The 14,191-nt window shown below is 41.6% G+C and overlaps 1 protein-coding gene across 3 annotated transcripts in view; it reads right to left on the bottom strand.

The window, feature by feature from the left end:
* The window catches only part of SLC24A3 (solute carrier family 24 member 3), a 542,017-nt gene that overhangs the window by 58,055 nt on the left and 469,771 nt on the right, over positions 1–14,191 (bottom strand). For all 3 annotated transcript variants that reach the window (XM_053574485.1, XM_053574487.1, XM_053574486.1), the window contains exon 7: positions 1,884–1,958. In XM_053574485.1, the coding sequence (XP_053430460.1) occupies positions 1,884–1,958 (75 nt within the window). The remainder of the gene's footprint in view (positions 1–1,883; positions 1,959–14,191) is intronic.

Raw genomic sequence — 14,191 nt, forward strand, 5'->3', positions numbered from 1 at the left:
AATGGTAAAGGGCTCCTGGAATTAGGGGATAGTGGTTGGTTCACTTCCTGCTGGCATTTAATCTGGGACCTCTGGAGAATGAGGTGCAGAGCGATTGTTGGGGCAACACTGACCTCTTGGCAAACCTTGTGATGGTTTGTAAACCCAGGATTTTCAATGTTGGGAACTGCTGGTCACTGACGTACTTAGCTGGTTCCCTGTGGAAAGTCTTACATCAAACATCGTGTTTATTTTATTTGCATAGAAATTTACAATAAAATAATCTGCAGGAGTAGATACTTTAGTGAATCTACTCCCCTTTTGTTGGTAAGAAAACTCAGAGAGATTGAGTTCCCCAAGGTGATTAGAGCTAGGGAGGGGGTGTATCAGTCAGCGTTCTCCAGAGACACAAAGTCAAGAGGAAACACCACACACTCACACAGACTCATACACACACATACACTCTCTCTCTCTCTCACACACACACACACACACACATACAAAGAGTTGTTACGAAGGATTGGCTCATATTACCATGGAGGCAAAGCAGTCCCATACTCTTCTGTCTACAAAGCCACTGGTATGTTTCCAGACCAAGCCTAAAGGCCTGAGAACCAGGGGAGCCAGTGGTGTAAGTTCCAGTCCAAGGGCGGAAGAAGATGGACAGCTCAGCTCAAGAGAGGAAATTTAGTCTCCTTTTGCACTTTTGTTCTACTCAGGCCCTCAATGGACTGAATGATGTTCTCCTACATTGGTGAGGGTGATATTTCTTCATAAGGCCTAAGGATTCAAATACCAATCTCTTCTGAAAAACACTCTCACAGACACAACCAGACATAATGTTTCACCAGCCATCTGGGCACCCCTTAGCCCAGTCAAGTTGACCTAAAAAATTAAACATGATATTGGGGGAAGGCAGAATTAGGAGATAGATTCCCCAACTCCTATTTCAATGTTCTTTCCAATTTTCCACACTACTTCTCGACAGCTCACCTCACTGCATTAGAAAGTGTGAGTTTTTCTGCCTGGCTGGCCTACAGCCACTGAACAGTTAGAAAATCATGTGGCCTTTGCAGGTGTTCTTTGTAGAGACACCACTGGATGGCTCTGAGCATTGACTGGGGTGGAGAGGGGAGGGGCAGGGGCAGAGAGGGTTCCGATGGCAACACCAACCTGACCTGCAGTGAGCTGCAGAGACTGGCAATGAGAGAGCCTCCAGGGAAGTGACTGTGGAGGGGCAGCCCAGGGGAACTTTTACGAGATGAAAATACACAGTGCAATTAGCCATATGGGTTTGGTGAGAGTTGAGGAAAAGGCCAATTTAATATCATGCCCAGGTTAGATGGCTAGTACAGGGATGGGGCAGAAATACAAGGTGGCCCAGCAAGGTGGTCCAGTCTTGGGGCAAAAATTCAATGTTTAGTTAGTGGCATGTTGAGTGTGGAGTGTAAAGATGTCTGGCAGGGAATTGTTTATCCATGACTGGAGCTCAGGGAGGTGTAGCTGCTGAGAATATAGGACATTGGCACAAAGATGGCCATGGTAATGGGTGTTGTGAGGAGGGAAGGGCGTGTCCTCGGAGAACTTCCAGGGTGGGGAGGAACGGGAAATCCATAGAGTGAGTTAGGAAAGAGCCATGAGGCAAGTGAGAAGGAACAGACAGCTGGGACTATCACGGGCCCAGTTCATTCACGGCAAGACTCTGGTTCAGAGTAACCCTCAATCAGCCTGGGGTTCCTGGTGAACCTTGGAAGAAAGAGATGCTGGAAGATCTCTGGAAGAAAGAGATGCTGCCGCCATGCACAGACACTTCCTCACTCTCCACTGTGCTCGAGCCAGCTGTAGCCCTGGAGCTGAGCAGTAGACAGGTGTGGGTGTGGACCAGCAAGGCAGGAGTGACTTACCACAATAAGTGCAATCACAGACAGCGTGTAGTAAATTGAATCCCTCAGCAGACACCAGGAGGAAAGAGCCACAACCTAAAGGGAAAAGGAGGCAAAGTCAATGGAAACAGGTCATTGGGCTATGTAATTGGGCCAGGGTGACTCCCGCTGGCCAGCTCTGGCCAGCGGGCAGCCAGAAATACAGCCTCATGCCTATGCCTCTTGTTCTGGACTAATCAGTCTGTGAATCTGTAGGGATTTATTGGAGGTCTTTACAGGTGTTAGTATGGGTCTTCTGAGAGGCAGACCTGAAGATAGAATTAAACCTCAAACAATTTTGTTTGGGGGAAATGGCAGGTGATAAAAAATGGGGAGAGAGCTGAGGGAGCTGGTAGTCCTGTCTGCTCAACTCAGGTGTGACCCTGTGAAGGACAGACAGAAAGCGGTGGGGAGTAGGAAGGCCAGTGGGGAGAGGTAAGGCTGGTGGGCAGAGGGAAGGCCAGTGGAAAGTGGGAAGGCTGGGGGATTGACCCAGGCTGCTGGGCAGTCTGAGGAAGAAGCAGCAAGGCCTGGGGAGACCCCTGATGCAATGCTGGCTGTCAGAGGAGTCTCACATCACCCAGAAATGGCCTGTCTCAGCATGCCCAACATCAAGGGCACCAGGGGTGGGGGCAAACCTATCCTGTGCCTTGTCAATAACTCTTGTCTATGGCAGCACCCATCCAACGTGGAACAAGAAACCTGTGTTGGGCAGCTGTTGCCCTTTAGAAGGGGCATGGACAAGCCTACCCTGGGGTCTCAACTGGCCCTCTTCCTGTTATGTCTATTATATGTCTGGCCTTGCTGGCATCTGAGCCCTGGTTTAATCAGAATCTTAAAAATAATTGATTTTCATACTGATCTGGAGAAAATGTCCTTGCTGTTTGTCTGATGTCCCAGTCATAACCCTCCCAATCATCTCCTCTTTCTTTAAAAAGAGATGCTGGGATGCAGAGTCCATTGCTGGAGACTGAGGCAGCCCTAGTCTACAGGGAATGGGGTCGTTCAGTACTGAAGGAGGCAGAACAGCTAGGGCCGGGCATCATAGGGAGGAGAAGTCACTGGGAGGGGAGGGAACTGGACTCCAGGTTGGGATCCGTGTTCTGGAGGATGACTAATTTCTCCCTGGTAAGTCCTTCAAAGCCTCTTCTTAGGGGATGCTTAGCATTTTTATTCCGTTCACAGAGTAGTCCCACTTTGGCAGACCCACAGAAAGAATTCTAGGAGAGTCTACAGGCTACATCAGCAGGTGGTTCCTAGGTGGCCCCTGACAATTCCTTGGAAAAGCATCACTTGCCCTGTGGCCACAGGCTGTTTGTCTGGCTGTCTTCGGCCTTGACCTAGTAAGTGAAAAAGGACCCAGAAAATGTCAGCACACTCAGCTAGGCCAGTGCTAGTCCAAGGACAACAGCAAACAAGTGACTGCAGGGGCAATGCCATCTTCCAAGCTTTTCTGTCCCTGACTGTTGTGCCAGTCTATAAAGAAGGACTGGGCTAAGTCAAACCAGAGCAGGCTTTCTGGATTCAAATAACATGAAAAACATGACTTAAAAGCACTATAAATGAATAATGAGGCTTGTCTTTTTCCATTAATGCATTCTTCCACTTGTTATATGGACACTTAGGTATTTTCTGTTGCTAATTTTACCTTATTAGGCTTCATGGGGGTGGATCTAAGTTACACACGACAGTGTTGTCAAGAAGAGGGTCCACATCACAAAAATCCCTTTAGAGCAAACATACAGTATTCTGTACCCTTTTATCATTTTCTCTTTGCATTGTAAATGCTTAGAACCTATGGTCATCACTTACCATCTTTGGAGTAGATCAAATTGGATGAAATTGTTCATGTTCCAGCAAGTCATAAAAGGTTGTGAATATTTATTCAATTCATTATAATCAGGCAAATGGACTTGAAACGTGGCAAATATCAATTCTGAATTTCTTTAACAAGTCACTTGGGCTTTTAGTTAAAGATGTCAAATTGAACACATACCATTACTTTTGCTTTTTCTTCTTACATTATAATCAGATAATAGTAAAGGGAGTTTTTTAAGTAGGCCACATACCCCCGGAGCAAAAAAAATAGAGGAGCTCATCAGAGCAACATGATTTTGGAAGCTGGAAAAGAGAAGACTACTTTGTAATTCAGTTGACAGTGGGGAAAGTTCTAGATGTGGGGTAAAGATGGGCCCAGCACATAGGGCAAATAAAGAACTCTTCAAGAATTTAATCTGCGAATCTCCTGCCTCACTTTAGGCAGACTGGTTACTCATTGCCCATGCTCACCTTAAGAGAAAACAAGATATCCAACATTTGAAAAATAGAAGTGCCAGAAAACAGACAGCAGGAAATAATCAAATAAATAATTTACAAGTCCTGCATGCATTTTCAAAGAGAAAGGGTCCTCTAAGTCCTGTTCATTGAGTACACACACACACACACACACAAAAAAAAAAAAAAAGAAAGAAAGAAAAAGAAAAAGGAAAAAAATGTGCATTAAGACACATAGTTATGAACTTTGAGAATACTGGAACAAAGAACTGACCCTAGAAACTACCAGAGAAACTAAAACAGGTTTATACACAAAGGTTCAAAACCAGACTGACTTTTTGTTTCTCCACAAAGACGTGGAAAGCTAGAAGAAAATGGAGTAATGCCTTCAAAATCAGAGAAGAAAATGATTAAAATCTGGAAATCTGTGCCTGATCACATTATTAATTAAAAATGAGAAAAGAAGAAAAATGAAAGTTTAGATGTATCAAGAAATTTACGTCCATGTACCCTTTCTGAAAAAGATACTGGAGGATGTATTCCACCAAAATAAGGGAATAAACCATCGTTACATAAAATTATGCCACAATAAACCATAATACCAAGCAACTACAATCTATATAATTAAGGAAAGTTTCCATAGTAATGGTGAAAGAAGTTTCTAAAAGGAGGTAAAGGGAGACTCTCCAAAGGAACTTTTGTAGTAGGCTTAGAAGGGAAGCTAGCCAAATTAGAGCTGCTCAGAAGGCTCCAGAAGAAATGATGCCAAAAGCATAAAATTGATGGACTGCCTAATAATTCTGAACCTACAGAATGGATATTAAGAGCTCTGGGAATATAACATAGAAAACAATAATAGAAAAGACAATTATAAACCATAAGGAAAAGAGAACTATGTGTATAAGAAGGTGAGTCATTATATATTAATGGTTCAGCTGTGAAGAGTGGTCACATAGTCATAATAAACTAAGCAGACAATTATCTAATTGAACTTGTAACTATTGGGGCAGAATGGGAGGGCTGGATAGGTGGAGCTAAAAGAGACCTAAACCCTCCTCTTCTATACTGTGAAGTCAATGGAGGAGAATGCCTGCAACTGAAAAATCAAACAGTTGCCATCTAAGCAGGTTATTTAGAGATATTGAACAAATATCAAGAACAGCCAAATTAAAGGAAAGTAGTTGCTTCAGAAGAGTGGTGAATTTGGGTTGGTGGGACTGGAAGGTGGCTATTTTTCATAAGACTCCTAGAACTGGTTGCCTCTTCAAGCTCTGCCTACATTTAAGTTTAATAAAAGTAAGTTATAGAAAATCATATAACAAAATTTCCACTTAGATGTATTGCCGCAAGAAATACAACCTTGCCCTAGACCTAGATGACAAACTGGGGTGGTGGATGTTGACATATTTTTTCTATTTATAAGTAGAATAATTTTCAATGTCTAAATTGTCATCAAATTTCAGCCCCAGACCCAGAGCCTACCCCTATAGGGAAAAATGCCCCAATTTTTTTCCCTCTAGAAGTATTGAAATAGAGCACAAGAAGGAGTCAAATCAAATAGTAATTTTCCACACTCCAGAAGGAATTTATTTATTTATTTATTTTTGAGACAGAGTCTCACTATGTCACCTTGGGTAGAGTGCCCTGGTGTCACAGCTCACCAACTTAAACTCTTGGGTTCAAGCAATCCTCTTGCCGCAGCCTCCCAAGTTGCTGGAACTACGGATGCCTGCCACAACACTTGGCTATAGAAGGAATTTTAAAAAGACATACACCCAAATCATTCATAATTCTGCAGTAGTGATAGCAAGAGCTACAGTCATGAACTCCTATCCACCTCTGCCTTCCTTTTCTGAGACCACCGTTCCCCACAACAGCAATATTTATATGACACTACCTGCAAAGAAGGGGCTGTAGAAGGGTATCTCGTTTACTCTTTGCAGTAACCTAATAAGGTCAGGTTTGTCCTCATTTGTCAGCAGTCTGGGCTTGGTGAAGGTGGGAGCCTTGACCAAGATGCTATTTCATCAGTAGGGGAGAATTGGGATTTGAACCCGGGAAGCCTGGGTCTTAATCCCCATCTCCACATATTATACTAAATTATTATTGCATTATAATTATACCATATTATTACTTCCTTAGGGAGGTAAAGATGAAAACAGACGCCCATTTTTGATCACCTTCTAGGGGAGTTTTCTTTTCTTTATTACTTTTTTAGAGATGGTAGACAAAGGTGGGGATAGCTGAAGACTGAGAAACAAAAAAGCAGGGACCGCAGCTAAGTATAAAAATATGCCGCTTTTAAAAGAATCAGGGTAAGTAATCCAAGCAGGAAGGAATTGTTATAAGGATTATTGATAGGGATATGGTATAGATATATTCTAGGTATGGATATGTTCTAGCAGGGACAGAATCAGATAATATTGAAACTACTTATCCATTTGGCTAGTTCAGTTTACAAAAATACAACACCAATGCAGCTCATTGGTGACTAAATGGTTCATTTTTTCACAAATAGGCATCCACGGGTCTTTTGGGGTCTCTGTGGTCTTTGCTTCTCAGTGAGGGATTTTTACCTCTAGCTCAGTGGTTCTCAACCTTCCGGATGCCGCGAGAGTCACGACCCATGGGTTGAGAACTGCTGCTCTAGATGAAGGCTGGCAATCACATGAGTCAGGCCCTGAACACATTAGGGCAGAGGGACGTGTTAGCACCTCTGCATCAAAATGGGAGTCTCTTTGCCTCTGCTGGCAGGTGTCACCTGAGCCACAGCACGTTGATGAGAAGACAGCTCGCTCTCCATACATAGTAGCACTTTGCAAAATGACCGCAGGGAAGAAAGACAAGTCACTCTGGTGAGGAGACCAGAATAGGGGCCGGGGGAAACTAACAGTGAGTAATTCTGCCCTTGACCTCATTAACCAATAATACAGATAGCAGAAGCCCATCCGCTGGCCAATTGCTCTGTAAATTCAGCCAGAAGCTCTGTTTCCCCCCTACAGCTCTAGGAATCCCTCCCAGCTGGAATTGCATCCCAATATTTTTGTTTCTATTTCTGGAGTGCATTTCTCACATTCTTTATCAGATGTGCTGCTTTAGCTTCCTTCTCATAATTTCGTTTAGTTTGGGAGTGGTATACGGCCAAGAAAAACAAATCAAACTTCTCAAACAACATATTCTCCTGTCTTCTGGAATTCAGGCTGCTTCTAGGTTAGAAGCGATTGGTTATGATAAAATGATAAATTATCTGTATATAGAGATGTATTCTAGGTCTATATACATGATAACATACACACAGGTATATGTGAAAATAGTTGTAGATATGTAATATTTATGACTATTTCTCTTATAAATTTGACATGGCAGGCCCATTTTCAAAGGCAAGAATGCCTCTGATTTGTGAGTACTTGTCTTAAAAAAAAAGAACTACTGAAGCAGACGGAACACCATAATAGTGACATGACATAAAACATAAAACTGCTGTTGTCTCAGAGAAATGTTGTTTCACACAAATTTCATGGAAAAGGGATTCGAAAAATCACAACATGAATTTTGTTCCAAGCTTTTGAGCTGACACAATTCCTACAGCCAATTGTCGTCTCAGGAAATACAGCGACAGAATCTGGAGCTAGGATTGGGCGCTGGACTGCCCTGAAACAGTCTGAGGACATCAAAAGTTCGGACATGGCTGATGTGGGGTTTCTTCCTGGGGGTGTCTTGGTGCTGATGACCGCCTATTCAGTATTTCTGAACACTTTTTCAATACTTCTGTGCTGAGAAAAATCCCTGAAATACAAATAGCTTCTGCTTTCTAGAAGTTCACAGACAGTAATAATCGGGCTATATAAAGAGACAGTATCATGGTTTTGCAGAATAGATTGAATTTGTGATTATTAATCTTCTCAACTAGGAACATAAAGTAAATTCATATTAAGAATTTTTTTTCCTAAGAAAACTCATCTTGAGTTCTAGTTTTGTGTGAGGAAAACCAGTGATAAATAAGCTGTTCTGGAGATATATTTAAATAAAAATGAGGGCTCCCCGGACATGCAGACACAGAATAATCTCCTGCACGCTCTTCACTGATCTTGCTGAACAATAACCCTGGATGCTCATGGTGACTGCAGACGCCGTGGTACTCAATTATCCATAACATTATGGGCAGTAGTTTTCATGTTAAATCTAAGTTACTGCCTGCTAGGTCTTCAAGATTTGGTAGTCCTTGCACATGTTAGAATTCTCAGGGAGTCAGCTTGGCTGCAAGGAAGAAAATGCTGGGCTGGTGGTCTCAGGGCTGTCACCTGGCCCGGCCAGGTGGCCCAGGAGCCCTTTGCTTAGTCTGGATACCTGGTGTAGGGGCGTCTGCGTTCACTGCCAGGCTCTGATGTGCCGGCACCCAGCACCTGACACTACTAAGTACTTGCTACAAGTTTATTGACTAAATGTAGGGCACTTAGGGTAATTTCATTTAACCAAGTGTGTGTTAGCTTAGCTTCAACCTCAAACAGACCCAGGAAAATAGTTTATCTGGGGAGGTGATTCTAGGAGGTATTGTTAGGGGATCACTGGAAGAAGGACAGTGGGTGACCTGGTATGGCAGTGGGTGACCGCAGCTCAGTCCAAGTGGGGACCTCTGGGAGACCCTGCAGAACGCAGCCCTGCCCTCGTCTCACCCATGGGGAGAGAGTGGGTGGACCAATACCCCAGCTCCCTGTGGTCCAGGTCCACCCACTCCCATCAGTTATTGGTTAGGGGCTGCCCCCAGGGGGGTTAATTCCCTGGCACTTCCTGCCCCAAGGACAGAAAATATGGGCTTCAGTGATGAGGAGCCCTCGGACAAAGAAACGCAGGGCTTCTCAGGGGAGGGCAGGGGAGGGGAACAGAACTTGTAAAGGTGAGGGGTCATGCATAGGGCATTGGCAGTGTCTGCAGTGTCCGCAGTAAACCCCAAACATGGGTTTACTCAGTAATCCAGTAATCAGAGTAAGCGTTTCCCACTAACATGCGCACACACACACACACATACACACATGCACACATGCAGAGTCTTATAATCCCGTTTATGTAAGACTTGAAGGCAGGCCATACTAATTCTGTTAGTACCATACCATGCTGTTTTAATTCAGGAATAGCACTCATCTTGAGCCAAGGATAGAGGCTCAAGAAGGGCCCCAGGGTCTCCTGGAGGCCAGGACTGTTCTCATTCTCCATCAGGATGCTGGTGACTAAGGGTGCTGAGTCTGTGAATGGCCTGAGCATGCTCAGCACATGCGCACTTTTCTGAGTGTACATGGTACTTCAATAACCATGTTACTCAAACAAAATAAAACACAAATATCACAACTTGAGATTGGCTGATTAGCAAAGTTGCCAGATGAAATACAGGAAGTCCAGTGGAATCTGAATTTCAGGTACATACCAAGTTATTTTTTAATATAAGCATATCTCAAATATCACACAGGAAATATAGTATGCTTAAACTACATTCATTGCTTCTTTGAAATTAAAATTTAACAAGATATCTTGTATTTTTTTCTTTTTTTTATTGTTAAATCATAGCTGTGTACATTAGTGCAATCACCTGTACCCAATCTAAGATGCACCATAGATGTGGCCCCACCCATTACCCTCCCTCCACCAAAACCTCCCCCCCCTTCCCCTTCCTTGGCCCTTTCCCCATAGTCTTGTGCTATAGTTGGGTTATAGTCTTCATGTGAAAGCTATAATTCAGCTTCATAGTAGGGGTGAGTACGTTGGATACTTTTTCTTCCATTCCTGAGATACTTTGCTAAGAAGAATATGTTCCAGCTCCATCCATGTAAACTTGAAAGAGGTAAAGTCTCCATCTTTCTTTAAGGCTGCATAGTATTCCATGGTACACATGTACCACAATTTGCTAGTCCATTCTTGGGTCGATGGGCACTTGGGCTTCTTCCATGACTTAGCAATTATGAATTGGGCTGCAATAAACATTCTGGTACAGATTTCTTTGTTATATTGTGACTTTTTGTCTTCTGGGTATAAACCTAGTAAAGGAATTATAGGATCGAATGGCAGGTCTATTTTTAGGTCTCTAAGTATTCTCCAAACATCCTTCCAGAAGGAAGGTATTAGTGTGCATTCCCACCAGCAGTGTAGAAGTGTGCCCTTTCCTCCACATCCACACCAACATTTCTGGTTTTGGGATTTTGTTATGTGGGCTACTCTTACTGGGGTTAGGTGATATCTCAGAGTAGTTTTGGTTTGCATTTCTCTGATGATTAAGGATGATGAGCTTTTTTTCATGTGTTTGTAGATTTTGTGTTTGTCTTCTTTAGAGAAGTTTCCCTTTAAGTCCCTTGCCCACCCTGAAATGGGGTCACGTGTTCTTTTCTTGCTAATAAATTTGAGTTCTCTGTGGATTCTGGTTGTTAGACCTTTATTGGAGGTATAACCTGCAAATATTTTCTCCCATTCTGAGGGCTGTCTGCTTGCTTTATTCACTATGTTCTTGGCTGTGCAGAAGCTTTTTAGTTTGATCAGGTCCCAGTAGTGGATTTTTGATACTGCTTCAGTTGCCTGGGGAGTCCTCCTCATAAAATATTCACCCAGGCCGATTCCTTCAAGAGTTTTCCCTGCACTTTCTTCAAGTATTTTTATAGTTTCATGTCTTAAGTTTAACTCTTTTATCCAGTGAGAGTCTATCTTAGTTAATGGTGAAAGGTGTTGGTCCAGTTTCAATCTTCTATGGGTTGCCAGCCAGTTTACCCAGCACCATTTGTTAAATAGGGAATCTTTTCCCCACTGAATGTTTTTAATTGGCTTGTCAAAGATCAAATAATGTGATCCAAGTAGCTGGATCCATCTCTTGGTTCTCTATTCTGTTCCAGACATCTACTTCTCTGCTTTTGTGCTAGTACCATGCTGTTTTGATCACTATGGATTTATAGTACAGTCTCAGGTCTGGTAGCGTGATTCCTCCTGCTTTGTTTTTATTGCTCAGTAATGTTTTGTCTAGTCGAGGTTTTTTCTGATTCCATATAAAACGAAGTATTTTTTCAAGATATTTAAAGTATGACAATGGAGCTTTAATAGGAATTGCATTAAAATTATATATTGCTTTGGGCAGTATGGACATTTTAACAATGTTGATTCTTCCCAGCCATGAGCATGGTATGTTTTTCCATTTGTTAACATCTTCGGCTATTTCTTTTCTTAGAGTTTCATAGTTCTCTTTGTAGAGATCTTTCACGTCCTTTGCTAGGTATACTCCCAAATATCTCATCTTCTTTGGCACTACTGTGAAAAGAATAGAGTCCTTGACTGTTTGTTCAGCTTGGTTATTGTTGGTATATATAAAGGCTACAGATTTATGGGTGTTGATTTTGTAGCCTGAGACATTGCTATATTCCTTGATCACTTCTAAAAGTTTTGTAGTAGAATCCCTAGTGCTTTCCAGATATATGATCATATCATCTGCGAAGAGTGAAAGTTTGATCTCTTCTGACCCTATGTGGATACCCTTGATCGCCTTTTCTTCCCGAATTGCAATGGCTAAAACTTCAATTACAATGTTAAGAGCAATGGAGACAATGGGCAACCTTGCCTGGTTCCTGATCTCAGTGGAAATGATTTCAATTTAACTCCATTCAATACAATATTGGCTGTGGGTTTGCTGTAGATGACCTCTATCAGTTTAAGAAATGTCCCTTCTATACCCATTTTCTTAAGTGCTCTGATCATGAAGGGATGCTGGATATTATCAAAAGCTTTTTCTGCATCAATTGAAAGAATCATATGGTCTTTATTTTTAAGTTTGTTTATGTGTTGAATTACATTTATAGATTTACGTATATTGAACCAGCCTTGAGACCCTGGGATAAATCCAACCTGGTCATGGTGTATAATTTTTTTGATGTGTTGTTGGATTCTGTTTGTTAGGATCTTATTGAGTATTTTAGCATCAATATTCATTAGTGATATTGGTCTATAATTTTCTTCTCTTGTTGGGTCTTTCCCTGGTTTGGGGATCAAGGTGATGTTTGCTTTCAAGAATATGCTGGGTAATATTCCTTCTTTTTCTATATTGTGGAAGAGGTTTAGTAGTATAGGTACTAGTTCTTCTTTAAATGTTTGGTAGAATTCTGACGTAAAGCCATCTGGTCCTGGGCTTTTCTTTTTAGGGAGATTTTTGTATAGTTGATGCTATTTCAGAACTTGATATAGGCCTGTTCAACATTTCCACTTCGTTCTGGCTAAGTCTTGGTAGGTGGCGTGCTTCCAGGTGTTGGTCGATTTCTTTCAGATTTTCATATTTGTGAGAGTAGAGTTTCTTGTAGTATTCGTTAAGAATTTTTTGAATTTCTGAGGGGTCTGTTGCTATTTCATCATTACCATTTCTGATTGATGAAATTAGAGATTTTACTCTTTTTTTCCTGGTTAGGTTGGCCAAAGGTTTATCTATTTTATTGCTTTTCAAAAAACCAGCTTTTGGATTTATTGATCTGTCGTATAATTCTTTTGTTTTCAATTTCATTTAGTTCTGCTCTGATTTTCATTATTTCTTTTCTTCTGCTGCGTTTGGGGTTGAAGTGTTCTTCTTTCTCAAGTTGCTTGAGATGTTCCATTAAGTTATTGACTTCCTCTCTTTCCGTTTTCTTGAGGAAGGCTTGCAGTGCTATAAATTTCCCTCTTAGGACTGCCTTTGCAGTATCCCAGAGGTTCTGATAATTCGTGTCTTGATTGTTGTTTTGTCCCAACAATATGGTGATTTCCTTCTTAGTCTCGTCTATAACTCATCTATCCTTCAGCATAAGGTTGTTTAGCTTCCATGTTTTTGTATGAGTATGCAGGTTCCTGTTGTTATTTAGTTCAACTTTTATTCCATGATGGTCTGAGAAGATGCAAGGAATAATTTCTATTTTTTTAAATTTGCTGAGGTTAGATTTGTGGTCTAGGATGTGGTCGATTTTGGAGTACGTTCCATGGGCTGATGAGAAGAATGTGTATTCAGTTTTTTTGGGATGAAATGTTCTGTAGATGTCTGTTAAGTCCAGATGTTGAATGGTTGAGTTTAAATCTAAAATTTCTTTGCTTAGCTTCTTTTTGGAGGATCTATCCAGGACTGCTAAAGGGGTGTTAAAATCTCCAACTACTACGGAAGTGGAGGAAATCGAGTTGCTCAGGTCTGTTAGAGTTTCTCTTATAAATTGAGGTGCGTTGTGGTTGGGTTCATAAATATTAATAATTGACATCTCATCATATTGTGTATTACCTTTAACAAATATGAAGTGTCCATCCTTATCCTTAATTATTTTGGTTGGTTTAAAGCCTATTGCGTCTGCGAACAGGATTGCAATGCCTGCTTTTTTCTGCTTTCCATTTGCCTGGAATATAGATGACCATTTCTTCACCTTGAGTCTATATCTGTCTTTTAATGTAAGATGCGATTCTTGGAATGCAGCAGATATCTGGCTTGAGTTTTTGTATCCAGCCTGCAAACCTATGCCTCTTTAGAGGACAATTTAAACCATTCACATTAATTGAGAGTATTGATAAGCCTTTCGAGAGACCAGTGGACATTTCTAATCCTTTTGAGACTGTGGAAGTTGGAATTTGATCAAAAATGTTTTGGGTGGGTTTACTTTTGTGGTGGAGAATTACGCTGGTCTTTATGGAGGATAGGTCTAAGAATGTCCTGGAGAGCTGGTTTAGTTGTGCCAAATTTCTTCAACATATGAATGTCGTTGAAGTATTTAATTTCTCCATCATAAATGAAGCTCAGTTTAGCTGGGTACAGGATCCTGGGTTGAAAGTTATTTTGTTTTAGGAGATTAAAAGTCGATGACCATCCTCTTCTGGCTTGAAAGTTTTCAGCAGAGAGATCTGCAGTTATTCTGATATTCTTCCCCTTGTAGGTAATGGTTTTCTTTCGTCTGGCTGCTTTCAGAATTTTCTCCTTCATATTAACTTCAGTGAAATTGATTATGATGTGTCTGGGGGATGTCTTATTTGGGTTGAGTCATGCTGGAGTTCTG

This window comes from Nycticebus coucang, chromosome 21 (assembly GCF_027406575.1).
Source record: "Nycticebus coucang isolate mNycCou1 chromosome 21, mNycCou1.pri, whole genome shotgun sequence".
Classification (NCBI taxonomy): Eukaryota; Metazoa; Chordata; class Mammalia; order Primates; family Lorisidae; genus Nycticebus; species Nycticebus coucang.